This window comes from Pipra filicauda, unplaced genomic scaffold (assembly GCF_003945595.2).
Source record: "Pipra filicauda isolate LSUMZ 115617 unplaced genomic scaffold, ASM394559v2 scaffold121_size3267253_pilon, whole genome shotgun sequence".
NCBI lineage: Eukaryota > Metazoa > Chordata > Aves > Passeriformes > Pipridae > Pipra > Pipra filicauda.
This window is the reverse complement of record NW_024103674.1, coordinates 2,998,044-3,025,612: the sequence shown is the minus strand read 5'-3', so window position 1 is coordinate 3,025,612 and position 27,569 is coordinate 2,998,044. Positions and strand designations below refer to the sequence as shown.

General features: G+C 46.5%; 2 protein-coding genes across 3 annotated transcripts in view; one reads left to right on the top strand and one right to left on the bottom strand.

Annotated features, from left to right (window-relative positions):
* Positions 1-8,419, bottom strand: GTF3C4 (general transcription factor IIIC subunit 4). 2 transcript variants are annotated; one of them, XR_003544124.2, is made up of 6 exons: positions 8,157-8,301; positions 5,067-6,887; positions 3,527-3,657; positions 2,770-2,858; positions 1,719-2,148; positions 1-418 (listed from the first exon to the last, which is right to left on the bottom strand). XR_003544124.2 is itself a non-coding variant. In XM_027739352.2 (5 exons), the coding sequence occupies exons 1-5, from the start codon at positions 8,208-8,210 to the stop codon at positions 2,084-2,086; spliced, it is 2,160 nt and encodes a 719-aa protein (XP_027595153.1). In that variant the 5' UTR covers positions 8,211-8,419; the 3' UTR covers positions 1,385-2,083. The 2 variants fall into 2 exon arrangements, 1 of the variants encoding a protein (XP_027595153.1); XM_027739352.2 differs by lacking the exon at positions 1-418 and having other exon boundaries at positions 1,385-2,148; positions 8,157-8,419.
* A 327-nt stretch (positions 8,420-8,746) lies between these two features.
* The window catches only part of DDX31 (DEAD-box helicase 31), a 47,002-nt gene continuing 28,179 nt past the window's right edge, over positions 8,747-27,569 (top strand). The window contains exons 1-15 of the mRNA XM_027739342.2: positions 8,747-8,782; positions 10,341-10,594; positions 10,768-10,843; positions 11,260-11,303; positions 11,728-11,798; positions 12,042-12,106; positions 12,919-12,963; positions 14,245-14,286; positions 15,949-16,013; positions 16,815-16,934; positions 17,212-17,318; positions 18,045-18,280; positions 18,617-18,793; positions 21,452-21,511; positions 27,424-27,474. Coding sequence (XP_027595143.1) covers positions 8,747-8,782; positions 10,341-10,594; positions 10,768-10,843; positions 11,260-11,303; positions 11,728-11,798; positions 12,042-12,106; positions 12,919-12,963; positions 14,245-14,286; positions 15,949-16,013; positions 16,815-16,934; positions 17,212-17,318; positions 18,045-18,280; positions 18,617-18,793; positions 21,452-21,511; positions 27,424-27,474 — 1,449 coding nt within the window. The remainder of the gene's footprint in view (positions 8,783-10,340; positions 10,595-10,767; positions 10,844-11,259; positions 11,304-11,727; positions 11,799-12,041; positions 12,107-12,918; positions 12,964-14,244; positions 14,287-15,948; positions 16,014-16,814; positions 16,935-17,211; positions 17,319-18,044; positions 18,281-18,616; positions 18,794-21,451; positions 21,512-27,423; positions 27,475-27,569) is intronic.

Here is a 27,569-nt window from a genome sequence, read left to right as displayed (position 1 = left end):
TTTTCAATGCACAGCAATAAAAAACTAAACATTTCTTTAATACAATTATGGTACCACTTCCAAGGATATTTACAAACGAGGCTAATTATTTTACAGATGAATGTGCTTCTGCTGTTCTAGGCTACTGTAGTAATATTATTCTCAGCACAATCATGCTTATGCATGAGACACTGAACAGAAGGACAGCTGACTTGTTTAATGTGAGCTGAACAAAAACTCGTTCCTACTGAAGGTGAAGGAACGTTACCAAAATATGCATAGTCATTGAATCGAGGAACCAAGCACCAATCACACATGCACTGTTGGGAGACTGATGCTGTCAGGACAATTCCATGATTTCTCAACAGCTGTAGAGCACCTCCCACACAGTTAAAGTGTCAGGAATCACAAACAGGGCGACACCTCTGCCACTGATGCTCTGCAGAATGGAAATACATAAACTCAGGATTATTTGACAGTTAATGGATTGAAGTTAACAAGACAAACTGTACCAGGTAACCAGACACGTTTTGGAGGTGTTATTCCTCTAACACTGCATAGGAAGTTGAAAAAGATTCTCCTGCTCCTGGTAGGAACAGATGGCAAAGAGAGAGAGATGTTTTTTCTGATAGGACAGTCAGAAGGCAAAATAAATGTCTGGGCTCAGCCACACTACATCATTGGTGTGTTTATGAATCTCTGGATGAGGGAGTCAGGCTTATCCTAAAGGAGCCTACAAGAAAGATGGAGAGAGACTATTTACAAGGGCCTGGAGAGACAGGACAAGGGGGAATGGCTTCACACTGACAGAGGACAGGGTTAGATAGAGTATTAGGAAGAAATTCTTCCCTGTGAGGGTGGGGAGGCCCTGGCACAGGTTGCCCAGAGAAGCTGTGGCTGCCCCATCCCTGGAAGTGTCCAAGGCCAGGTTGGACAGGGCTTGGAGCAACCTGGGATAATGGAAAGTGTCCCTGCCCATGGCAGGGAGGTGGAACGAGATGATCCTAAAGGTCCCTTCCAACCCAAACCATTCTGTGATCCATGAATAGCTTCACCAGCCTCCTTGGCCTTACCTAGAACATGTCAGCCATGGTGGGGGTTTGGTTTGGGCCTTCTCTTTGTTTGGGGTTTTTTACTGTGTTGCTGTGAAAAGAGAGACTGTCAGCTGGGAGCGATTGCTTGTGTGTCAGACTTGTGTAAAATTCAATTCCTGGATGAGGGAGACTTGCAATTTAATTGAAAATAAGGTAAATTAGTAATGTTTTTGGTAACTGAGTTACACTGGAAAAGATGATTCCTGTTGGTAGAGGGTTAAGTGAAGCCAAAGGCAAATACATTGGCAAAAGCTGGGAAGGAGTTAGTTCAGAAAAAGAAAGTGGGGTAAGAGATTAAAGAGCATTGGAAATTATATATATTATTAGTGTTTAATCTAATTGCTATTAGTTTAATAATTATTACATTTAAAAATTATTTTTACTGATCCCTATTTGACCCAGGCAGCCAATATCCCCCTCCTGACTTCAATAGTGTTACAACAGTTATGAGGCAGTTATTCTTCCAGACTTTAAGGGGAACTGCTGGAATGGCCAATTTCTTTCCTGTGGCTGTAACTGGCACGTGCTTCACTCGGCAAGGAATTGGAGCCACAAATTCTTTTGACAGTTTAATATTCTGCAGCAAGTGCCAGTGCTTGTTAAAAAGCAAAGGGAGCACTACAAGCTGAAGCTTTCTCTACCCACCAGGACCATTCCAGAGGCAGCTCCATGTTCCCGTCCCAGCTTTTGGGAAATGACACAGTTGGGCAGAAAGGACAGTTCACACTGTGCTCAACACTTCAGCTGTCAGTGTCCAGCTGCTGAGCCTTCCATGGGGTGCTCTTCCAAACCTCTTTTAAACTGGCTCTTCCAGGTGTACTCCTGTTTCTGGAGCATGGAATGGGCTCTGGACTTGAGGAGTTTCCAGAACCTCCGATGTTCTATGTACAGGGCTGTGGATGAGGTGTTCCCCCTCCAGCAGAGTCTGTGTTCCTGTGCTCTGTGTCCTTCAAGGCTGAAGGGAGCTTATGGAGTAGAGAAAATGCTTTCAGTCTTTGCAGAGCTTTTCTCTAGAACACAGGAGAGTCACAGAACGTGCAAGGTCCTTGCAATAACCTCTTGATCCATTCAGGATCTGCAAATAAGAAAACAAGTTGTTCAAAGCTGGGGGTAGAGGTGAACAGAGGAATGACACCTGAGATGCACAAAGAGGAATCCTGAACAGTTTGTATCCAGCTCCATTTCTGTTCTGAAATTTTAAGCAATGCCAGTTTAAATTCCACCTCAGCAGGAGACAAAATGAAGGTGAAACAGTCTGTGCTATATCCTTACACACTCATCTAAATACCTATATAGGAAATAAATTTAAAGGTTCACTATGGCACAAATGTACTGTTCTCATTTTCTAAACTGAAATTAGATCCTTCACATAACACAGTCCTTGGTTCCTGTTTCTTTGTCCCTCTTCCATAACTGGATGCTAATATATTCAACCTGAATATAAACTAACTGCTGTAGCATTCCAGCACAGATTGTGTTTACCCAGCTCTCATTAAAATGTGGATTTATACATCAATTTCTGCAGTCACTGATTAGTAATTAACACGTCAGACAACAGGACACTGTGAAATGCAGAGCACTAGAGCTTCACATGGTAACTGCCTGAAAGAGAAAAGCCAATGAAACTAATTCAAGACATTTTGCAGATGAAAGTTAAAAACACCTAATCCTGCCCCTTTTGCCAAGGACAATTTACCTTCTGGGGTTGGGTGCCGTGCAATGCTGTCGTGAAGCAAACACCTCCTGTACACCAGACTCTGACAGGACTGGTAGGTCAGAAAGCACCTGTGGAAGGACAAGGCATTTTATCAATATACCACTGAAAAAGGCTTCATCATTGGCCAAAAAATTTTTAGCATGCAGGAGAGGACGTGAAAAGCTTGAGGCTCCTTAAGGCCATGAATATTTACCCAAAGTAGCACATAGTACCAGTTAGGCAAAGTTTTATCTTTGTGACAGACTACTGTCTTGCCAAGGCTTCAGGGACAATCTCAGTGAACCCCACATAGGAAGATTTAATTTTCTAGATGTTCCAGAACTTGTCTGACTTCTCAGTGTGCCTGTTTTCAACCTTTTTTTGTTAAATTGCTTTTGTTTTCAAACACTGAAGGAGCCAGAACACACCCTTCTTCACCCGATGTTCCACAGAGGATGAGTTGTCCTTAATTTTCCCTTGCTTGCTTTTTCCCTGTCCCCACCTTCCCCCCACGTGGAAAAAAAAAAAAAGATGATCAAAAAGCATTTTATTATAAAAACACTGTACTGCTATGGAACCAAATCCAACCTCCTCTCTCTCTCTCATGGAAGAGGACAAATAGCAGCCAGCAAACACTGCAGCATAGATAACATGTTTTGTGAGTTTTTACTCCAACACTAACAAGCAGTTTAGGTGAACTCTTAAAGCATGTTTAAATGATCCAGAGGAGGGTAAAACCTCCTGCAGAGCCCGTTACCTGAGCCAGATGTGCCCGTTGGAGCACACGGCCTGCTTGCGGTCGGTGAAGGGCAGGATCTCTTTGCACAAACTGCAGTGCTCCGGGAACGTCTGTTTGTTCATTTTCTTCAGGATGTGCCCAATCAGCACCTGGAACACACAGGAGTCAGCAGGGATTATAGGAACACAGCTGAGGGGTGGAAATGCCTCCCAGGGTACTGTGGTTTCAGAGCATGATACAGGAATTGCACTGAATTCAAAGAAATGAAGGTGTAAGAAACGTAACACACCACTAAGTGTTCATTTATTCTCCTCGTGTTGTCATCTCCCAAAGATTTCTGTCCCACAGTAAAGGGACACAGACCTGAAAAGCAACAATGTTAAGCTATTTTAAAAGTACTGAAGGAACTGGTATTACACCACTGACCATTACAACAATGCTTCCCCTCATGACTATCACAGTGGATGTGCTAAAAAATAATTCCTGTTCAGAAATGGATGCATGTCCTTAGCAGCCACCTTGGAGTATAGTGGAACATTTATTTGATCAAATTTGTCTCTGATGTTTCAACAGATACAAACCATATCCTAAGGATCTTTACAGTGTGACAGCAAACTGAACAGATAAAATACAGTCTAGAAGTCAGCTTTTAATGATTATAAAACAAGAATCTTGTTTCTAAGATAAGAAAATCAACCTCTCAAACCTTCAATTCATAGTAACTGGACGCTGTAACAACCCACCAGTTGTGCCAGAATACTTTCCCAGTGAATTACTGATGGCCACACTTGCCTGTGATTCCAGCAGGGAGAACACCACATACATCAGTAATGGACATGTGCTTCCTTCCCCTGTCCCTCTGGATGCAAAGTAAAGGCTGATTTTTTTAGAGTTCGAGTGATTTAAGAACTTAGGGACTGAAAAAGAACTGTTCTCTGCTCACACACAGAGGTACAGAGACACCTGAACCTTTCTTGTCATTGAGTCTTAAGAGCCAGGAGGCTGATGCAGAGTGTTCCCACCTGTCTCAACCTCTGGAGCTGATCCTTCCACTGAAGGCTCAGGGAGCAATGCCAAGACCTGATGTACCACCTGAACAACCACAGAGCTCAATTATAGATACTTTCAGAAATGATACTTCTGCAGCTCTTAAAACTGGAACTGCAGCATAACTGACTAGAGGAAATGCATCCAAAGTTTAGTTTTGCAGGGATGATAGATTAAATAAGCTCAGTCATGAAAACAAACATCTCTCTCAATTGGTACATGTTTTAAGTCACTGAGAGCAGCAGAACAACCCTGGTCCTCTCTCTTGTGCTGCCAAACTTCAGGCATGATTATTCTTTATTGTACCTGATCCAAAATGCACCATCTGTGTTTACATTCCTTCCTACCCCACAACTTGAAGGAAGGGCAATTTAAGCTGAATGCTCTGGAGGAGCTGACTGGTAAGGATGACACGATTGCACTTCTCTTTCCCACCCCAGCTGTATGTTCAGGAGGGGGGAGAAGGAAATAACTCCTAACATGGAATCCCCTGAGCACAGAGGTCACTTACTCGTGCCGTTCTGTCATCGTAGCCATCATCAGACATTAAGAAGTCACAGACTCCTCTGGTGGGAATGCTGGTGTTTTCTGTAATCCATGTGTGTAGATAAACTTCTCCCAACACCCGTTTCATGTGTTCCCGTGTCAAGTGCATTTCCACGGCCTCAATCTGGGCCTGTATTTCAAGAAGTTTTTCCTCCATTGGCTCCCGCCCTCCAGTGTCACTTGACTGATGGAGAGAATCCTCTGCAGTGTCATCTAAGTCCACACCTTTGCCTGTGTCACACAGGCTTTGCTTGCTGGCTTGTTTCGAAGTTCCTTCCTCTTGATCATCCTCAGTGCTGCCCATCCCAGGGGAATCCGAGATCAAGATTTTGGCATCCTCGTGTGAAGGTCTCCACGTGGCCTCTGAGGGAGCTTTCTGCATGGACTGATACAAAATCCTCAGGAGAAACAGCTTAAACCTCCAAAAGTAAGTGGAACCACAGCTCTCAATCTTATTATCCAGTGCCTCCTGTAAGAACTGAGGAATGTGCTTATCCTTCAGAATTTTCCAGCGCACAAGATCCGTCAGGTCCACCTGCCGGAAAAGGTTCTGGACAGAAGATTCCAAGAGCTGTGCAGCCGCCTCCTCGAAGGTTTTGAGGGTGACAAACTGAACCTGGTAGTTCTTGTTGACGGGGTGCAGCCCGTTGGCCATGCCCTCGGTTGTGATGACCGCCAGGTACGCCCCGCACGGGCTGACAGCAATTCCATGAGTCCTGACGGAGCCAAACACCTCCGAGAGCTTGATCAGCTGGTGCTCAAACTTCAGAGCCACGTCTGTGAATATGGGGATGAGCTGCCTGACCTTCCCGTCGCTGGAGCAGGTGTACACCGTGCCGTTCTGCTTGTCCGCCGTCATGGACACGATGGGCAGGGAGTGGAGCCCCGTCACGTGGGAATTGTGGACCTTCAGGCCCGCCTTGGAGATCAACAGGAGGCACCAGAACACGTAAGGGCCCCTTGCAGCCACCACCAAGCTGCAGCTGCACTTCTGGTAGGGGTGGTAGAGGGGGATACATTTGATGCTGTGCACGGGCAGCTGGTCCATCTCCTGCCACAGCACCACGGGCTGTCTGAGTGTGAAGTAGCCCTTGACCGCCTTGAGGTTGACGGGGAGGATCTTAACGGGGCCGTACGCGCTGCCCACGATCAGCCCGCTCATCTTCCGGTTGTTGTGCTCGTATTCCCACCAGGACAACACGCTGGGGGAGCTTATCCCGGACTCTATGGTGTTGCAGGAAGTAATGGATTCCTTCCCCAGGAAGGGCAGCTGGAACTGCCACACGGCGATGTTGCCGTTCTCGAAGAGCACGGCCAGGAGCACGCTCCCCACATCCCGGCACTCGTTGTTGTGCTTGACCTGCTGGGTGGTGCAGGTTCCCGACCACTCCATGCGCACGGGGGCCTGCATGCTGTGCCGCCGCTGGAACTCCGGGAAGTCGCCCAGCTCCCCGCAGGGAGTGTCGGCCTTGCAGAGTTTGTAGCCGGCCTCGAACAGGCGCTCCCCGTAGAGCTCGGTCAGGTCCACCAGCTGCACCCACTGCAGCCGGTTGAGGTTGGCGTGGATGGTCAGCCGGTTGTCCATGGTCAGGGCGGCCAGGAGGCACCTCCCGTTGGCGTCACAGCCCAGAGGGGACCAGCTGGAATATTTGAACCCCCTCATGGGTGTCAGGGACTTCCCCTCGGGGTTGAACACTCGGTCCAGCATGAACGTCTGGCTCACGGTCGGATCCACGGAGCTGGCAAACTTCTCCTTGCACTCAGCCACCTCCTTTTTGGGGCCGACCTACAAGACAACAAAAAGAACTATTAAAACGATTGTACAACTAATTTTTTAGCAATGCTCTCTTGGAATTAATTCCCACTTGAAACAGAGCATCCTGTACGACAACCTACCCTACGTCATTGCAATGGTTAATTAAGGTCACTCCTAAAGGTTTCAGCCTCATTAATGCCCTGATGAACTTGTAGGAATTTGTATTGTTTTGACTCTCAGCTTTTGAATTTTTTTGTCTGCTGAATCAAAGAGCCTGTTTTCATACTGCTGTATAACATTTAAAGTGTAAAACACTCAATATTTCAACTCTTCCATATTCTCAGCATTGTTTTGGAACATAAAATCAGATCCACGATAACAGAATTATTATTTAATAAAATATTCACCCAGACTTGTCAACTTTGTAAAAAATCAGGTACTCCTCTGAAGGACAAAGCAATCCCTGCTGCAAAAATCCTTCAGCTTAGGCAGCAAACCAAGGAAGATTCCTCCTTAAAATTGTACTGAAATAACTGCACTGGAGCTCAAGTGATTCTTAGAAAAACACAGAACTTTAGAATCCCTGAAACCTCCTCAATACTGGATCACATTTCCCCTGGACATCACTGGGATAGGTTTTTTTTCTCTCCTGTGCTTTTAAAACACATCAACACATGAGATCCTGCAGAAAGTTGTGTGGAGAAGGGGCAGCGCTGGGGTGGCTCCCCAGGAGGGGGATCAGGATCCCAGAATGGGTGAGGCTGGAAGGGACCACAGTGGGTCATCTGTTCCATTCCCTGCTCCAGCAGGGCCATCCCAGAGCACATGACATAGGATTGTGTCCAGGTGGCTCTGGAATATCTCCAGTGAGGAGATTCCACACCCTCTCCAGGTGACCTGTTCCTGTCACTGCACAGTGAAGAAGTTCTTCCTCGTGTTCAGGTGGAGCTTCTGGGGCACCAGTTTCTGCCCATTGCCTCGTGTCCACGTGGTTGGCAACACAAAGCAAAATCACAGGATCAATTAGGTTGGAAAACACCTCAAAGATCATCGAGTCCAACCTGTGACCCAACACCACCATGGCACTAAGTGCTACGATCCACTCTTTCCTTAAACACTTCCAGGGACGGAGTCTCCTTCACCTCCCTGGGGAGCCCCTTCCAGTGTCTAATGACCCTTTCTGTGCAGAAATCCCTCCTGATGTCCAACCCCCGTCTCCATCCCCGTGGCACCACACCCCCTCCTTTATATATTCACACACACTAACGAGGTGCCACTGAGGCCGTGCCGGGCGCTCACCTTGAGCAGGCAGGCGGTGGCGGGCGCGGGCACGGCGGTGCGGTGGATGACCATGTCCTGCCCGCCGCTGTGCACGTCGCTGAGCTGCTCCAGCACGGCGATGCTGCGGGCCGTGCTCACCGACACCCGGTGGTCCTCGGACCACGCCAGCGGCTCCAGGCCGCTGGCGCCGTGCTGCAGCCGCACCGCGGGCTCCCGCCGCACGGCCGTGAGGCGGAACCCGGCGCTCGCCGCCGCCGCCGCCTCCTCCGCCGCCACCACCTCGAGCCTCAGCGGCGGCTCCTCCCGCCCCGCCGCCGCCATGTTGCCACCGCCTCTCGGGCCACGCGCACGCGCCGCCGCCGAAGCCCCCCCGGGCGGGCCCGGCCTGGGGCTGCCCCCTCCTCTGCCTGCGCGCCCTGCGGGGCCCGGGCGCGAGTGGAGGGGGAGCGGGGAGACTCCCGAGCTCCCCGCGGCGCTGAGGGGTGGGGAGGGGGCGACGGGAGGGCTTCGGTACCCGGAAGGGGGAACGGGGCTCGCTGCCGCCCTTCCTTCACGGACCGGGCCGGGCGAGGGGCGGCCCCGGGGGCCTGCGGAGGAGAGGGAGGGACATGGCGGCGGGAGCGGGGCCGCGCGGGATCGGCGCGGTACTAGCGGGGGAGCGGGAACTGCGGGACAGTGCGGGACACGGGACAGTGCGGGACACGGGACACTGCAGGACACTACGGAACGCAGGGCGTGGGAACTGTGCGGGACATGGGACTGTGCGGGACAGGGGATACGGGACACTCCGGGATAGGACGTGGGACGCTGCGTGACACTGCGGGGCACGGGACTGTGCGGGACAGGGGAGCCTGCGGGACATGAAACACAGGACACGGGACCCCGACCGGCCCGGGGATCGGGGGCTCAGCGTCCGACAAGTTGTTAAATGGGGCTTTTGGGTCCCCCCGCAGCAGAGGCTCGCAGGGGCTCCCCGGCTCGCGGTTTCGGGATCAGGCAGGTCCGAGCTCGCCCGAGCCCCGCGGGTGGGCTGCGGGGGGACAGTCCAGCCCTGCCCTCACCTGTTATCGGCCCGTGGGTGATGCTCCCCCAGCTCTCTCTGCCTCATCCCCGGATGCTTTAAAATGCTGCCAGAGAGGGGAAGTCTTATGCTTTCAAGAAATTTTCTAATTGTGGGTGTGCTGTGAGCTGCAAGAATAGGTGCTTTGTTTTGAGGAAAGGAGCATAAGAACGGATTAAATACACGTTTTCGGTTTTAAAGTTGTTGTTAGAGTGGTTCTGGGCTGTTTCAGTTGTTATTCTGAATTTTAAAATTCTTCTTAAAATACTGTGCTTAAGGGTGTGTGAGTAAAGGGAGTGACAGGATTTGTCCTTATTGTATCAGGTGCTTTGAGACAGGGCACCCCCACTTTCCTGATGGTGATCGTTGGTGGAAGGAGGTTGGGTTTTGGTTGTTTGCCCAACATGTGGAGAAACAAGTGAAAAAAAATAAGAGAACTTGAGAACAGTGTGGTTTGTGGGAAGACAAAAGAGTGCAACTCAGAGTGAGGAAGAGAGAGGGGAAAAATGGGATGAGATTCTGCTGGTATCTCACATGTTTCAGGAGTTTTGCAGTTGTGATGGGGAAGAACAAGTTCATTGAAAAAGGGGTGGGGGACACTGAAGAGCTTTGGGAGCAAATGAAGTTTAATTTGCTAATTCACTGTTCCTGGAGGGATATGGGGAGAGCAAAAGCTTTTCTTAGGTGATTGAAGATCAGCTGCAGAAGAAGAAATCAAGAGCTCAGAAAGGCTGAGAGTTGGCAGAAGCATAAGTTGGAGAGAAGTCCAGGCCATCCCTTGTGCCCACAGAAAGAGGGAATCCTGGAGGCATGGCTGTAATGTGGGCTGGAGATCTGCAGAGCTTGAGAGAGAAGTTTTTTAAAGCATGTTCTGCTCAGTCACTGGAGAAGCTGGATGAAATCCTTTAGGGAAGAGCACTTAGATATGACTTCAGATTTTTGAAAGTGTCAGAAATCCCAGACATGGTGGTGGATCTACTGGAGTAGCAACTGTGCAGCTGCAAAAGTCAAACTTAATTTCTTTAATCATGGAGTGGGAGATTCCAAAAATAAGGGCTCTGTGGGCTGGTGTTTGTGCTCACCAGGATATCACCTTGTTAATTGTCAGTCATTAATGACTGGTTTGTTTGTTCATGTTGAAGCAACCCGGTGCTCTGAAGAGGAAGCTCCAGTCACCACGTGGAAACCCACCTGAGAAACGCCAACGGAAACCATCCCTGAACACCTTCAGGAAAGGTGCCACGGAGGCTGACAGGAGGGGGAAGGGGAATCCACCACAAAAGCCAGTTCCCAAGAAGCAGCTGACTGACAACCGAAATGAAAGCCAGAAGAGCAGACCTTTCATTAAGACATCCAGCCTGTTCAAAAACAACCCAGATATCCCAGAAATTCACAGGTATTTGAGACAAATGGGAGGGAAAAAAAAACCCCTTTCAATGCCTTGATAGTCAGTGTCTCAAATTCTTGCCCTTGCTTGGTACTGTAGTTTCTTTGCTGTTTGTATAGAATGCTGATGTATAGTTTTTAACCCCACTGTGTGCTTTGTTTGCTTTGTTTCCCCTGGCTCAGAAAAGCAGTGCAGCAGGTGCAAGAAAATGTTTTCACTACGGATTCTTTCAGCCAGTTGGACCTCCATCCTCATCTGGTGAGTGGCAGGGAAGCTGCACAGCTCAAAACATGACTTTTTTGGTGGGGAACAGATCAGAGAGCTGAGAGAGGCACCTTTATTCGTGGTGACCTGGACAGGGTTGCCAGTACTTCACCTGATTCTGTTGCAGTCTCTCACCTCAAGGTGCTGGCCCCTGACCTGACCCAAACACAGTCCCAGCACCTTCACTACTTGCAGCTGTTATACCAAAAAACCCCAGAAAACCAGCAGTGGTGTAATTCTGATTAATTAGAAGAACTTCAAGGACATGAGAACTTTATATTTGGTTGCCCTGTACCAGTTATATAGAGAATAAGTATCAGTCTTCTAGTTTTTGCTCTTTGTGCTACAAAAAAATGACAAAAGGAACAGTTTGAGAATTAAACCTTTACTGCTCTTTGTTGTCTCTCTAGATCTCCACCATAAACACTGTCCTGAACATAAGTAGCATGACCAGGTAAGCAAATTAATATAAAATCTTTGTGCTTCACTACCCATTATAGCCAATCATCTGTGATTGCTTCATTATATGTAATTGGTTTGTGAAGACCACAGTGCCTGATGTCCCATTTGCTTTGGGGTTTGTTGCTTCCAAAGTTTGGGATGGGAAATAGCTTGTTGGTTACGCAGCAGGTCACAGCTGAAGGTGGAACCTGGGAGTCCTGCCTTCTGGTTTGGTCCTTGAATCATAAAACCTGATTTGAATTGATCACATCTGATGCCTGTCTAATGGCTTTGCTTGGAAATCACCTCAACTGATGTAGCCACATAGCAGAGATGAATGTGTGGAATTTGGGGGAAACAGAAGCTGCATAGGAAAGCTGTTGGATTCTATCCTCTGTCTCATTTGTATTTCCTCACCTGTTTGGTTTGTCACACAGTGTTCAGAAGCAAACAATTCCTGTGCTCCTCCAAGGCAGAGATGCTCTGGTGAGATCTCAGACTGGCTCAGGTCAGTATTGAATTGTCACTCTCCTTCCTTAGGGCATTTTAACTGGATCCCAAATGCAGAACTTAAACCTCACATTCCCAGTACAGCTCATACAGTGCCAGGCTGGGAAGGCTGGTGGGGGTCAGGCTCTGAATGCAGTTTAAGAATGGTGGGACAAATGGTGCTTTAATTTGCTGAAGTGCTGTAATTGCCACGTGGTTTTCTTTTGATGGAAAGTTTTCTGATTTTCTCCCTTTCAAAAAGGTAAAACTCTTGCCTATGGGATTCCACTTGTACAGTCTTTGCAAGGAATGGAATCCAAAATACAGGTAGGTGCAACAGAATTGAATATATTTGCTTTTGATAATAAGATTAATAAAAATAAAATCCAGCTCTTGTAGTCATTACTGTCTCTTCTTGATGTAGAGATCAATCAGTGTATCTTCCTCTTTATTTGTGCATGTGATGTTCTCTTGAGACACAGCTGATCCAAGATCAATGTCACCCATTCCCCATTGCTCCTTGGAGCAGGGTAAACTGCAAATAGGCTGAATTATCAGGTTTGGAGAAGGTAGAGTGCAGGAGAGACAATGGTCTGGAGGTTGGGAGGGCTGAAAACAGAGCTCACTGCCTTGTCTTTAAGATTAACTAGTCTTTGACATGGAGCGAGATTTGATAGTTGCTCCCAGTTTGGATCATCTGGTTGACCAGGAAATGCTGCTGCAGATCTTCCATCTTTTTATGGAAAGAGATCATCCTGACTTACAGGTGGAAGAGTTTCCAAGCCATCCTAGGTAGTTACTTTCTGCAGGTGTTACCTGTAGGTTGTTGCTGTGCATCAAACAGGAGAGTGTTTATGCAGCTCAGAAAATACAAAAGTGAAACAATGTGTGTGTGGAATAAAATGTTGGGTTTGACTGTGAGCAGGTTCCCAGGAGGGAAGAGAAGCCAATACAGGATTGATAGGTGAAAGACTTGATTTTTTAAAAAATCTGTGAGGTGGGAATACCCTAAAATGTTGTGTACAAACTTGTACTAAAGCCCTTCAGAACTCTCTGTGTTGTCTAAGAGCTGTGAGGTGTGGAAGGGCTCTGTTTCTCAGTGCTACATTCTTAGAGGACCTGACCTTGTGTGTTTGCAGCGCAGTGATGGCCCTTATGCACTTGTACTCGTCCCAACAAGAGAGGTAGGTGGCCTTTTTCCTTCTGAATCTGAGTGTTTGAACACTGATTTTTAATGTGGGTCCACCAGGGAAGGGGAACTCTAATGCTCCCCACGTTGGGAAATGTTCTCTGTCCTTTTGCTGGGATCTTGCCCTCACAGGAAGAGCGTTGTCATTGTTCAGTGCCACACCAGAGTAAGGGAGAAGGAATTTCTAAGTTTTCCTTGTGAATTGTGAAGCCTGCAGAACCTCTCTAGCTCAGTGCATGCCTTGTGCCTAACTCACACAGGGGGAGTGAGTAAAACCAGTGAAATCAGCTTTGCAAATGTGCAGGTTTATACAAACAATTCATTTTTAAAGCTGTTCTTTCAAATCCACAAGTGAATGCTGAAATTGAGGCCTCCAAGAGTTGGTTTCTCCACTGAACTCTCCTCTATTTCATTTATATTATTTGCAATTGCAAAGGCAATGTCAGAGGAGGGTATCAACCTTTTTAATTTTTTGTATGACAAATGATAATAACTTCCACGTGGAGAACGTACTGCAGGTGTCTCATTTGGGGCACAATATTTTATGCAACCTGCAGTGCAATATCTCTGCTCAGTTCCATGAAAGGGGAAGGCTCTAAAGCTATTTAAATTTTTACAGCAGCAACTTACTGCCTCTCAAGGATGCTGTGTGAATACTAAGCTTGGAGGAAACTGTGTGTAAGCTTGTTTAAAGGGCTGCCATTGAGAGCGCTTAGGAAGGTAATTTGTAATTACAATTGGTATTACTTTGTATTGGAAGCAATGGCTTTCCTTGAGAAAGGAAATGCAGGGGTAGGAAGTTCCAGTGGTGTGATCAGACCGTGGGTCAGGGGAGGGGACAGTGTGGGCTGCCCTGACTGCCAGAAGATAACTAAACTCTGAGCTACATTTCCCTTTCATAGTGGTTTTCTTCCAGAATTTGTGCCATTTTCCCTTTTACTCCTCCAGTGGAGCAAATTCTCCTGTGCCTCCAGCTTGTTTTCTCCCAGGGGCATCCACAGAATCCAGCAGAGTTCTGTCCTGTCCTGAGAGCTGGCTTGTGGGGCTGAACCATGGAGAGGGTTTTGAGCAGGCCCAAATATAATAAGAGAGGGATTATTCAAGAGAAAAAATTAATAAGCAGCTTCTAAAAGAAAAATTAAGGATGTATTCAAAATTCTGATGATAGACATAACTAGATTAGCTTACAGATTTTTGAGCCATAGGGACTTGTAGTCCAGTTTTGTGGTCCAGAGAGACTTTATCAGAGCTCATTTTCTTTTCTTGGTTTCCATAGCTTGCACTCCAAAGTTTTGATACAATACAGAAACTGCTCAAGGTAAGAATTCAATGCTCTGTGTTCTTCCTATTCCTTGAGCCTCATGCTGCAAGAGTCTAAGCAAATTTCAGTTCCTGAGAATTCAGCTGGATGTTTTAAGGAAATCCAGCACCTGGCAAGATGTATAGTCCTTAAAGATAAATGTGTTTAAGTGCATGATTCCCCTGTGGCATGTTTTAAACTATTACATGAGCAATTAAGTGATTAATTATGGCACCTTAGTTGCACACGTGTTGATAAACAGGAGTAGTTGATTTTCAGAGTGATTTGTTTTTAGAAATCCCTTTCATTGTTTCAGTCTGAGTTATGAATGGAGACTCTCTCAGTGACAATGAAACTAATACTGGCCAGATGGGTTTCAGATGGGGAGCAGAACTTGGTGAACTGCTTTGCCAACTGAATGACTGGAGAAATGAGAAGGCTTTTAAAATCATTAAGTGATAGTGCTTTCCTTTTAATTGAGGCAGAGTATCTTACCATGGGGCCACAAGGTATCTAAGTTGTTTATCTCACCCCTATTCCTGCTCCCTCTTCTTTTTTTTTTTTCCTTGAAATGAGGAGACTTCCCAAGCCTTTTTTTAGTGCTGGAATTACCAAGTAAGATTTTATTGTGTCATGCTTGGATTTAAAGTACTTCAGTCTTCTTCCATAGTAATTAGGAGTTATTATAGTGAACTTTTGGTGTCCTTCAGAGGATGAAGTCTGGTCAGTCTGGCCTGACCCCCTTTAGCTTTTCTTACATATCATGTGTAGTAACCATCAAATCCAGTGTGTAAACTGTCATAGTGACCCAAAGGAGTTTTAGATCATGATCTGACTGGCCCTTGGAGGGGCTGCATAACTGGAGGGTGTGATGTGATTATGTCAGTACCGAGGGAGAAAAAAGCAAGTTGAGCTGCTCCTGACACAATTCCTGTAATGCCAACTGCTAATGCCAACTTGCTTGGATATCTTCCTTACTTTAAACCTTTAAAAGAAACTCTTTTTGTAGGAGTGTTTCTGGCAAGCAAACTTAAGCCTGTTTCTCAGTCACACCCGTGTGCAGCCCCTGCTCTGCTGCTGTCCTGGCTTTGCTCCCGAGTGAGGCAGTGGCAGTGCTGTGCTTTGATTACCTCCCCTGTAAATACTGGGTAGAATAGTAGATTCAGTGAAGGATTGGACCTCATTAAAGTAAGTGGCAAAAACTCCTGCAGTATCAGTGAGACTGACATTTTATGTTCACAGGCACGGGCACTGTGTGCACGTAGGTCTGGGTGGGTATCCATAAACTTTGTAAGTCCTGTGCTTTTCTGAAATTTCCCTTGGCCACAGCAAGATGTTGCTTAAAGGCAAGATGAAGAAATAGCATTGTGGCTTGTCTTTGAACATTGAGGCTACATGGGGAGAAGGAAAAGAAATATTATAATGTGATTGGAAGCGGTGCAAAACCGATTTAATTTCCATCTTCTTGGATGATGTGGGAAGTGAGTTACTGGCTAGAACTAAAGGTGCCATTGATGGGGAGCTGTGGGTGAGAGAGTGCATGGAGACTGGCTTAGATCACATCAGATACATGCAGCTATCAGCCCCCAGTCTTTTCTCTGCCAAGAAACATCATGTTTTCATTAGGCTTTGTCTCTTTATTAAGAGAAATCAGTACTGATCTTGTTTTCTTTCCTGTAGCCATTTACCTGGATTGTGCCTGGAGTGCTAATGGGGGGAGAAAAGAGAAAATCAGAAAAAGCCAGGTAGGAAGCCAACTTCTTAAATTGTATTTTGGATCCTTCTGCTCTACAGTGTCTTTATCTGTTACTCATCTTTTGAGTGTTTTTCTTACTGGGAGAGAGGATGGTGAGCTTGGATCAAGCTGTGATCCCTCTGGATCTTAGACACTGTGACTGGGTCAGCAGGAAACATTCACTTCCCCCAGTTGGATCTGTTTCTAAAATGTTGATGAGCCTTCTGAGAAGATGATCTCTTCTGTCAGTATTTTTTTTTTCCTCTTCTGACAAACTCCTGTATTTGCTTACCACCGAGTGCTGCCTGCAGTATTTGTTGTGGGGGAAATTGCTTGCTGGAAAAGAGATTTCCTGGTGTTAAAAATCCCTTCCTTTTCCCTTTTTAAAAATTGAATTGTAAGCTGGTAATCCAAAATGGAATTTTCATTTCTCTCTATGTAAGCATACACAAAAAGAAGTTTACTCTTTGCAGTAAAACAAGTACTCAATTAGAAAGGAAAATCTAGCTTGGGTGTATTAGATTTTTTTGATATTGATATTTCTTTCCACCCCGTCCTCACTGAGTATGCCTTTGAGTATCAGAGTATCAGTGATGATCAAGAATAAATTTTAGCTGTGCAAGAAATTTCAGTTTTAATCAGTGAGAAAGCACTGTCCCTGATTTTACTGTGGCCCTTTTTCCCCTCTGTAAGTTCCAGTTCCTCACTCTGGCTTCCTATTCCAGAGTTACTGGTAACTTATGTGTTTTGGGGTTTCTTCTTTCTGTCTTACAGGGATTTTCTTTTTTCTTTTGTTTTTAAATCCAAACAGATTACGTAAAGGGATAAATATCCTCATTTCCACCCCTGGTCGCCTGGTTGATCACATCAAGTCCACAGAATGTATTCATTTCCATCACACTCAGTGGCTCATTATTGACGAAGCAGACAGGTAAACTTCCAAGTGTTTAGATATGGAAAATAACTAATATGCTCAATGCATCATAATTCACTAAATATTAAAAAAAAAAAAATACAACAGAAAGCATGATCTTAAGCCATTCATGCTCAGTGGCCTCAGCCAAGCACCAGATGTCTGGGATTAGGAAGAAATACCCGCTTTGGACAGATTGTTGTACAATTATTCATTGCAAGGATGTCATGTAGTATTAAGACTTTCTCCTCATTCCTTCCTACAGCACTTTTTATCCCCTCTGCTGTTTTTGTAGGATCCTGGACCTGGGCTTTGAGAAGGATGTGGCCGTGATACTCAACACTTTAAATGCCCACAGGGAGACACGTCAGAATGTCCTGCTGTCAGCCACCCTCACAGAAGGTGGGTTAGACACACTCTTTTAGCTGAATAATGCACAGGCAACTGCAAAATACTTGGTTGAGTCTGACTGTTACAGCCCAGTTTGAAGCTTTTTGCAGAAGTGGAATAATGCCTGTTCATTTCTTTGGCTTATGACACTTGTCCTTCAGTACTGGAATTGCTATCAGTGTATGTATTTACATGGTCCTTACATATGTCTCCCAAATTTGAGAGCAAAGCCACCTGGAAAGCACTGATTGGATTCTTTGCTCTGCAAATGCAGAATTAAGGCAGAAAGCTGATGACAAGAGAGCTGTTGTGTGATTTGCTCTGTATCATCCAAGCACTCAGTTCCTTAGGCAGGAGTTGAGCCAGGCCTCATGACTCCTGCACTCTTGAGAGAGTGAAGATTTGTTGTTTTTTTTTCCCACACACACATTTAAAACCAGGACTGCCAAATGCTGTCTGTCTGTAAAGACATTTATGTGCTGTGAAATAGCACAGTTGGCTGAAGTAGTGTCTTGTGAAGGTTTTGGTGGAGTCAACAGCAGCTAAGCCTGGTAAGCCCTGCTAAGTCTGAGGCTTGTGGAGACGTTCTGTCAGTGGCATAGGCATGGCTCACTGGGTCCTTGCCCTTCACTCCTTTTCACTGGAATTGTGTGAATTGTTTGGTGTCTGTGAACACATCCTCACACCCCAGACTGGACCAGGCTGGGCCTCACATGTTTCTCACTTTCTGTGGTTCAGGAGTAACTCGACTGGCCGATATCAGTTTGAATGATCCCGTCAGCATTTCCATAGCAGATGAAATCCAGAAGGTGCTCAAACCAGCATCACAAAAGGATAGAGAAGCCAGCAGTTCATCGAACTGCACGGAGCAGGAAAACTTTGCTGTTCCAGAGAAGCTCAAGCAGTATTTTGTGATGGTCCCCAGCAAACTGAGGCTTGTCACATTAGCAGCTTTTATCCTTGGGAAATGCAAGGTGAGATTCTGTTTGCATTTATATTACTAAGTAGCCCTTTCCCCTTTCCAGCTCCTTTATCTGTTCCTCTGTTGAGGACAGCATGGATTAGATCCAGGGCTTTGAGGTGCATCTTGAACCACAAGAGAGCTGAGGTGCTGTTGTGTCTTTTGTGCTGGCAGTGAGATGTGTACTCACACTTCCTTTGTGAGCTCACTATTTGGTGTCAAACTCTGTAATCCTTTTTCCATGTAATTATATCCCCAGAAGTGTAAACCACTGGCATCTTTTAGTGATCAGGGAATTGGGGGAGTCCTGTGGAAGTGATCATGTGCAATTCTCTTGTTTTTTGTGCAGTTTGAAAAACACCACAAGATGATCATCTTTTTCTCCAGCTGTGAACAAGTGGAATTCTACTATGATCTCCTTGTAAAGGTCCTTGCAGGAGAGCCAGAGTTGGAACAACCTGGACATTCATCTCCCTCCTCCGTGTCCTTACAGTTTCTCCGTCTGCACGGCGACATGGAACAGGAAGTAAGCATTCCCAAAACGTCAGGATACGCAGTTTTATTCCTTATTCCCTATGATTTATTATGTGGCTATTTTGGGGAAGAGGGCAGAAGAGAGGACAGAGAGTCATTTCACCTCTAGGGGCCTCACTCTTCCATCTGCTAATGAGACTAAGGATATTGTCCCATTTCTGGGAAGTACCTTGGTAGCTGTATCTGAAAAGCACAGCTGAAGAGGCAAGAGGTGTTATTTCAGCAGGTTGAGGCAGCTTTTCTCTATTCCCAGTGGGTGCACTTAAACCATTTATATCCTGTGGTCACAATGTCCATTATGACCTGTGGTTCTCTCTCATGCAGTCCAGACAGACTTTTAATGCCAAAGGAAAACCTTGCCCAAGCCCTGAAACATTACCACCTAATAGGTTGCCCCCATTAGATGAGGATGGAGCAGTTTGGCTTTGGTTTTGAAGAACACTGTCTTGACAGATTGCTCCTTTCCCTGGGTGGAATAATAGCAATACAACAATGATTACCTCAAAATAGGTTTGGGTTCTAGTCAGATAGGCCTAAGTGAAGAGGTTGGAGCCCTCTCAGAGGGCTGAGAGGCCAGGAGTAGAGTGTCAAATGAGCTGTCACTATAGAGTTCCCCTGAGTAGCTGAGAGACCTCCCTTGGAAGTTCAGCCCCGATCCTGCCCTTGGTCTGTGATGGAGAGAGTTGCCACTCTACTCTGAGCTGCACAGCAGAGATGGTAAATGAATAGAGCTCTTCTGATGAAGCAAGAGGTGAAGAGCCATTGTTTTTCTCACTCATTCCCATCCTGTGGAGACCAGAAACATGTGCTTTGCTGTCCCTGCAGTCTGGCCTTTCCTCAACCTGCCTGCCTGAGCAAGTGAGCAGGCCTGGTCTGGCCCAACTCTACCCTGACCAGCTGTTAAGCCAACAGAACACCACTAAGTAGCTGGCACCAGGGGAAGGGTTTTGCCTTTTTAGTACCCAGTGTGTAATTAGTGCTTGATGTCTTCAAATTAAGAGCATTAATGGAGCTAAATTGTGGATCCCATATGGTACTGCTGAGCACGGCTGCTGTCATTGTCAACAAGATACAGCGTGCTCTCTTCTTTAATTTTTGTCAGCAGAGGGTTCAGTGTGTAAGCAAGGGCCCAAGTTTCCCTTCTTTGTACCTCTAGCTGGGAGTGAAGTGTGTGAGGTTTCTTCTGTATCATCAACATAACAGGCCATTCGCTTGCCTCCCAGCCAGAACTCTGGGAAAGGAAGGTTTGAAACATGGAACAAGGATGTTTTGGAAGGAGGGCGCAGAAAGGAAAGGGGTTTGGTGTTTCTGAGGCCAGAGAAGACCTAAGCTCTGAAAAGCAGAAGAGCAAATGGAACCAGATCAAGGGATTATGTGTGTGCAGTTGTTTCCCACAACTACAGAGGGAGAGTGTAGGTGCAGAGGTGGTACTGGTGAGCAAAGACCAAGTGCTGCTGAGGCCTTTGGTTATTAGTGCTCAGAGACTGTCTTGTCAGACAGCAGATATCATTGGGATGTAATGTGAGTTGGGGAGTCAGTTTTTGTGGCTTTTATCCAGTTAAAAACAGCCCCCAAAGTTGTCAGCTAAGCTGACAAGAGTGTGCTTGGGACGGTTTGGGGACTGGCAAAGCAGGAGGCTTCTGAAGGTAACTGAGGAGCTGTACTGGGTTCCTGCAGTTCTGGGGCTCAGTGGCTCAAAGACTGCTGGTGGGATAATTTGGGATCGGGGGGCTGTGGCTGGCCCTGCCTGGGGGCCTGAGCCCATATTGGAAGTGGGGGCTGCAGGAGTTCTGCTGGTGCAGCCCCGTGATGGGGACAAGGCTGGGGAGCACCTGCCTCTGAAACCCGTGGGAAGGAACAGCCTCTGTCCCAGTGTCTGCAGCCTGTTGGTGGCTTTTGCCAGTGTGAGGGAAGGGCTCAGGGAGGGTGCCCTGGGAGCTGCCTGGAGAGCCTAGGAGTCCTGCATCCTTACCCCCTTGGACAGGGGGTTCTGGCCAAGCTCTCATCTCTCCAGCCCTATTACTCTAAGTCTTGTCCCACAGCAGTTCACATGAGCAGCTGAGCGTCACTGATACTTAATAACCCCCGAGTCAGCGCAGGGCTGTCTGCACGGCCCATTGGGCACATGATGAGCCTGATCTCTTGTGATGTGATTATATCACTGTGTCAACAAAATGGGCTTATCCTGCCCATCGTGTGACTGGACAGACAGCAGTGAACATGTCCAGCTTTTCCTTGCACTCACAAAAGCCTGTGTTGCCCACAAAGTGTGCCAGTGCTTCTGCTGGTGCTGCCTAATCCTTTGTGGATCCCCTCTCCATGTAAAACTGTTCCTGCTTTTTGGCATACACAGGCTGTGCTTCTGTGCAAACCATGGAGGTGTTGGCTGCTTTGTTTTGACCAAATGCATCCAGCCTTCCCCAGACACTGTTCCTTCCTGCCTGGGATCACACCTGTGTGCCACAGATTTTTTTTTTCCATTTGCAGGAAGTCTTACTGGAACTCATGAGGCCAATTCCTTTGCTTTTGAAGCCGTACATGATCTAGTGAACAACACACAGTTGTTAAATTGTTACCTTAGCTAATTTGCTTTGTCTTTGATTGCAATCTGCATAAGCAGTCTTTTAATTTTTATTTTTCAATCTTCTAGGAAAGAACAGAGGTCTTCCAGGAGTTCCTAAAATCCAAGACCGGGGTCTTGCTTTGCACTGTAAGTAACTTGGAGTCCCTTTGCAGCTCCACACTAATGGGCCTGTCTGATCCCTAATGGTAGACCAGAGGATTTGGCACTGAGCTCTGATTCCAGCTCTGTCTGACCTTGAGGAAAGTCATCTCCTTTTTCTGCATCGCATGTGTTAAGTAAGGACTGGGGCCCTCTTTGCAAACTGTTATATGATCTTTTGCTGCAAGGTACCATGCACAGATGTCTTATACAGAGGCCACTAAGTATTTTGCATGGCCTTATGTCTGGAAAAATCCGTTCATTTGAAGCTGGAGCCTTGCCCTCTGCATGCAGCCAGTAGAATGCAATCCTGATTTGTAGCATACCCCATAACTGCCAGAAAAATTGGATGTAATGTGATATTTCCCATCTTAATAACTACCCAAGGGTTAAAACCAAACACCTGCAGGGGTGGAAGGGGAGCCCTACCAGAGAAGGGGGTCAATGCAGATGCACATACTCTGCTGCTCTCCACACCCTGTGCCCTTCAAGCTTCTTCCAGGGGCGCTGAGGGAGAAATTCTTGTCCTCTACTGAAGTTTGCTGGCACCCTTGTGTTGTGGTGGCACCTTCCCCTCTCGTTGCTGACCTGTGGGTGCCACAGCCTGCTGCAGTGGTGCAGAAGGCTGCACGATTTGCTCTCTAATAGTGGCAGCTGTTGATCTGCAAACGTGTGAATCTTGGCGATTTCTACCCACCGCAAACCTGTAAATTACAGCGATCGGGAGTAATTAGAGCTGAGAAACCCTCTCCAGCTCTGAAATGACTCCTCTTCTTGCAGCACAGTGTTCTTAAAGGAAACCAGTTGCAATTTTGTTCAGAGAGTAGGGGCTGGATTTTCTCTTATTTTTATGCCTGCAGTTCAACCCAGGACTGCCATGTGTATGGGAGTGTTTGATTTAGCATTGCCAAATTATATATTGTATTATATCACCTCTAAAATGGTACTTGTTACATGCTAGTCCTGCTCCTGCTTGTGTGCAGGACCTTTCAGTGGTTTGATTAAGGTCAAAATGCATCCTTGCTATGCATAATTGTAACTATAACTTGGTTTCCTTTTATGCAGAGGTAATACTTTAGTGTCTCAATTGAGAACAATGGCAAAGCTTAGATCATTCAGTGGTGTAGGTTAAGTGATTTGAAGATAAAAAGTGTTTGGTGAATTCCAAAAAATAAATAGCTAAACTTTGTTATGCTTCATGCACATGCTGCCTATATCTTAGAAATTTCAGGTGCATATCTTGTTATTGAAATTCCAATTTAATGAGTTTGGAAAGACAGTGAATGCTCAATTTCAGACAAAGAGAAGGCAGAATCATTGCAGTCTCTGGGCTATCAGTTCCTGGGTGAGACCATTTGAAGGGGGAATGCAGCCTGTGACAGGAAAAATCTGTCAGGAAGCGTACAGCTGTTGACACAAGGTAGTAAGAAGAAGTTGGATAAAGAAATCCCAGTGGATGGGATTCCCCTCTTGAGACACTGGAGATGTGGTTTGATTTCCTGCCATGCCACAGACTCTGTGCAGGTGGATATGGAATTGGGATGACAAGGCAAGTAGCCACATGTCAGCTGAGCAGTGATAGCTGAGTTTGCCCCAGACCTGTCACAAATGGGAGGTAACGTGAGTTAACCTGGATTGCCATGAAGAGGGTGGTGTAAGGTAACACATTGATCATAACCCTCCTCCATTTCAATCTAAGCCACTTTGCATTTCCTGCAAGGCAGGGATGCAGATCCTGAGGGTTATGGTGAGCATGGCTCAGCTGGCACACGGTCAGCACGTTAAGCACAGTAAGTTGTGTGTCTGAGTCCAAAATCTCTCAGCGCTTCAACTCCCCATCTGCAAAATGGGGAAAGTAGCACAGTTCTACCTTACAGAGATGTTGGGAGGACAAATGCATTGAAACCAGGAGGTGGCCTGTTACCACAGTAATGGGGACCATATGGACACCTTAATATAGAGATACACTTTGCACCAGTCCCACATTACAGGTGCCTCCCCAACGCAGATGTCCAAAGGGCAGCCAGGCACTGTGACCACCTCCTGCCTCCGAGGGCATTGCTTTTTCTGACACTTTCCTTCATATCGGCAAAAAAACGCTCTGCAAAAAGATGGTTCTGTTCTTCTCACCGCGAAATCACGTTTTGTGCCCACAAAATTTTGAAACCTGGCTCACAAAAGAGCAACACAAATAATGTTGCTGTCCTTCCCTTGTCCCTTATGCCATGTTCTCCACCCATCTTTCCGCTCTAGTAAGCAATGGGACCTGCTGTTCCTTTTATTAATTTGCTCTATGTCATGTGTATATTAATATATTCCATAAAATATTTTTGCCAGACAATATAAGCTGGCAGACAAGAAAATAAAGAAGGGCCGCGCATCTCAGAGGGTCTCATCCAGATTTATTTCTCTCTCCTTCACCGAAGTTCTTTGCGGCTTCCTTTGGGACGTGCCTTTTAAACAAGTTCATCTCTTCCAGGGAGGGAGGAAAGATCATTTGGAGATTGTTTGCTGTTTACTCAGTCACGCTAACTCATCTTGCCAGTTTTCTGGCGGCCCCAGCCAAGAGCTTTCGCCTCTGACAGCTTCTGTGCTCTCCCCTTCCTCCTCTGATTACGCAGCCCAATCTGTCACCCTGCCGACGGGGGTCTCTACCCTGCTGATGGCTTTCCACACTCGGCAGTAATGACTTTTGGCAGGCCGGGAAGGCGCGAGAGCTTCTTCCCCAGCTTGGAGAGCCGTTAGGCCCTCTCTGCCTGTTAGCTAAAGCACTTTGTGAGCTTCTTTGGTAAATAAATGAGTCATTTTAATCCAACTGACAGCCTGGCACCTGAGCAAGCTGCCTTCCATCTGTACTTCTAGGCCTCATGTAGGCAGCCAATTGTCAAGCTCAGGGCCTTCAAGACCTCACCATTGAGTGTCTTTCAAAAGCAACTTTAGCAATTTCCTTTGCCCTAATTAGATTGTGTGAGAGGGACTGAGCAAAACCAAGGCCCTTGCAAAACTTTTGTGGCCATGTTGGTTCTGATCTTCTGCAGTGATAGGCCTTGCTTTTGGGGTGGCCTTTTAGTTCTCTGTTCCCTTGCACCTGCCCCCTGTACCCCCATTTCCTTGCACCCACCCCCTGTACCCCACCACCACAAGCACAGGCTGGTAACATCAATTATTAGAAGCAGAAATTTCAGCCTTTCTGGAGTTCCCCAGGTGGATTGTTCCTCAATCCTGGGCCCTTCTGTGCTTTGCAGTTGGGATCAGGGCAGGAACGTGGTCAGGGCTTTAGATTATAGTGTTTGCTTGGCATCTGGGCTTTCTTTAAATTGCACTGGTGTAGGTTATTTGTCCTTGCTCCCGTGAGGTGGTCACTGAATTCTGCCTTCCACTGCCCACTGAAAGGAGTCAGCAGTGACCTGCCAAGGTGTCATATCCTTGATTTCCCTGTAATTAAGGAATGGTGGTGTAAGGTCACGCACGGAAAGGGGAATGTCTGATGGGTGGAAGAGAGGAACACTGGAAATCTATTGGGCTTCTTGAAAGAGTACTGGCAGCAGGGTAGTGCTTCTGTGCGTGGAATAAATGTGTGCTAGTGAAACTGGGTAATTGTTGCTTGAGCAGTATTCTCTCTCCTGCTAAGCTGACCCATAAGTAATTTTTTAAAATTCTGAGAAGTGGAAGCTCACAGGCTCTGCCAGCAGAGGAAAGCAAATCAACTCCAACTTTTTACCCTAGTTCTACCTTCCTGCTGTCTGCTAGGGCCTTTGAGGAAAAGGAGCTACAGGAGACACAGGTGGACTGATACTGAGGAATCTTTGAGAGTTTGCAAAACACTCCAATTACCAGTAAATCCCAAGAGACTTGTGAAAGAAAGCCAAGTGAAACCCCAGGAGAATAGCTGCTGATGTGTGTCAGTAAGGACTGAGGGGATTTGGTGGCGTTGTGAAAGCAACAGTGTTGGAATACAAGGCTGATGATGGGAGAGAGCCTTCTCCTAAGTGTTGTCCCTGGCTATTTGTAAGGCTTTTGGTTACTCTTTTCAACTCTGGCAAATGCACATGAGAACAATGCTGTTTGTGGCAGTGATTTTCCAACCTGAGGTGTTGAGAAAATGTATCTTGGAAGGAGGGAGAAAGTCTGGATAGATTAGAGGGGTGGCTCCTGCCCCTGCTGTCTGCTCCTTCCCGTGTTGGAGCTGCCTTCTCTTGACCACAGGGAGGGCTTGGCTGTTGGTTTGGTTTGGGGGAGCTGACCTTGTCCCAGGGTCAGAGCCCTCTCATCAGACAGCCTTTCCTCACCTCCTGGGCGTGAGGAAGAGCACAGCAAAGGAAAAGACCAAAGGCTTGTCAGCGTGGAAGAACAGAGCCGGCAGCTCGGAGTCAGACGTCAGCGCTCCCGTCTGATCGTGCTGTAGAGTTTATAGTCTTGTTATCCCGGTAACTGCCGTACACATTCCCCGACTTCTCTTGATTTATTTTCTCCAACCTCCTTTAAATGGCTTTTTGTACATCTGTTCGTTCTGACTCTGGGAACAAGTCGCTTCTTAATGAGCGTGTTGGAGCACAAGTGTGTGTTATTTCGGAGTGGGCGCTGTGGAAAGTGTCTCCTCTTTTACTGCAGTTGGAGCCACAAAGCAGCCTGGCTAGTGCTTGTGGGAAGGCCTTTGCTGCCAAAACATCAGCTTCCCAGTCTTTTAACGTGTGTGGGAGTTGCATGAAAACACTTCAGTGGGTGGCTGACACATTTTTAGTACATTAAGCTCCTGCTTACGTCCTTAATATATTCTATTTTGCAACTAGCTAAGAGATACATGTGTTCCAAAACATTTCCTAACAGAGTTAAATCTGCACACCTGCTCTGCTATTGCGCCTGGTGAATGTAAAATCCAAGGAGGATGTGAGGACATTACTAATGAACAGAAATTCAAGAAGGGAGATTGAAATGTGTTTGCACTCTCTGTTTTGGGCAGTATTTAAACTCTCTTTTCTCTCTGAAAGGGTGTGTTTTTTGAGCTGTTCTGGCTGTGGATAACCGAAGGGTCTCATTCAAGTCCTTCTCCAATTTGATGGGTTTTCTCACCGGCTGGCACATCAAATAACACCCCTGACAGCAGCTTCAGACTCTTTTCTTCATAGCTGAATTTTGTTTCTCCAAATGAAAGCCAGACTGGTGCATATCTAAGGGAGAGCTGAAGTCCCCTCTCCTTGAGCTGTGCTCCAACTTCCCACAGATTCTGCTGAATTGTTTGTTGACCTTTGTTTTTAGGGCCAGGTGACCTGCAAGTCATCTGCTTCTCAAATTCAGCCCATCACCTAGGAAACAACTAATTATTTGTAGGTAGAGATCAGTGTATCTTTGGACATTCCACTCAAGGCCAGGGATCCTTGACCATTTGCCTTTTTTTTTCTTCCCTTTTCATCATAAGCAGCCTGGTTTTGGTACTTAGGCTTGCTGTGGAGAAAGATGTGCTCAGAGATGATGTTACCTTTCAGAGGTTGAATTCTGCCTCTCATTGTTTGAGTAGTAGGTCTGTTTTCATCAGTGAAGCAAACTGATGATCCAAAGGCCATTCAGGCAGTGGATTCTCTGAGATAAAATGTAAAATGACTGTAGCAAACTGCTGTAATTCAGCACCACCCTCCTGAAATAGGTGTGTTTATATCCTCCAGGCTTTGGGCCATAGTAGTGGGTCATTGGTTATTGTATTAGTCTGTTAATAACAGTCCTTGCATTTTAAACCCTCAGTGTTATTTCTGACCTTCAGTCCATCTCTCCCCAGACTAGGCACATACAATTCCTTCCTGCACAGCCAGTTGCCTTCTGACATAATTGCCATCCCAGAAGAGTTGTCACTCTCCTGGTATCTCCAAAGCATCTTTACTAAAGTAATTTCCTTATTAATTTTAAAGGATGTTGCAGCACGAGGACTAGACCTGCCTCAAGTTACATGGATCGTACAGGTGGGTTTGCTGTGAGTGTCTGTGTGTTTGAAGTGCTCAGAGGAAATCCCTTTTCAGTCCAGGACCTTTCTGCAGTTTTCTGGTCTTGGTGCTGA

Excerpts from the sequence above, each read along its gene's own strand:
- GTF3C4 (XM_027739352.2), bottom strand. The coding sequence starts at position 8,210 with ATGGTCATCCACCGCACCGCCGTGCCCGCGCCCGCCACCGCCTGCCTG. Across the intron at positions 6,888-8,156 it reads CCACCGCCTGCCTGCTCAAG|GTCGGCCCCAAAAAGGAGGT; the intron begins GTGAGCGCCCGG and ends GTTGTCTTGTAG. Across the intron at positions 3,658-5,066 it reads ACGATGACAGAACGGCACGA|GTGCTGATTGGGCACATCCT; the intron begins GTAAGTGACCTC and ends TGTGTGTTCCAG.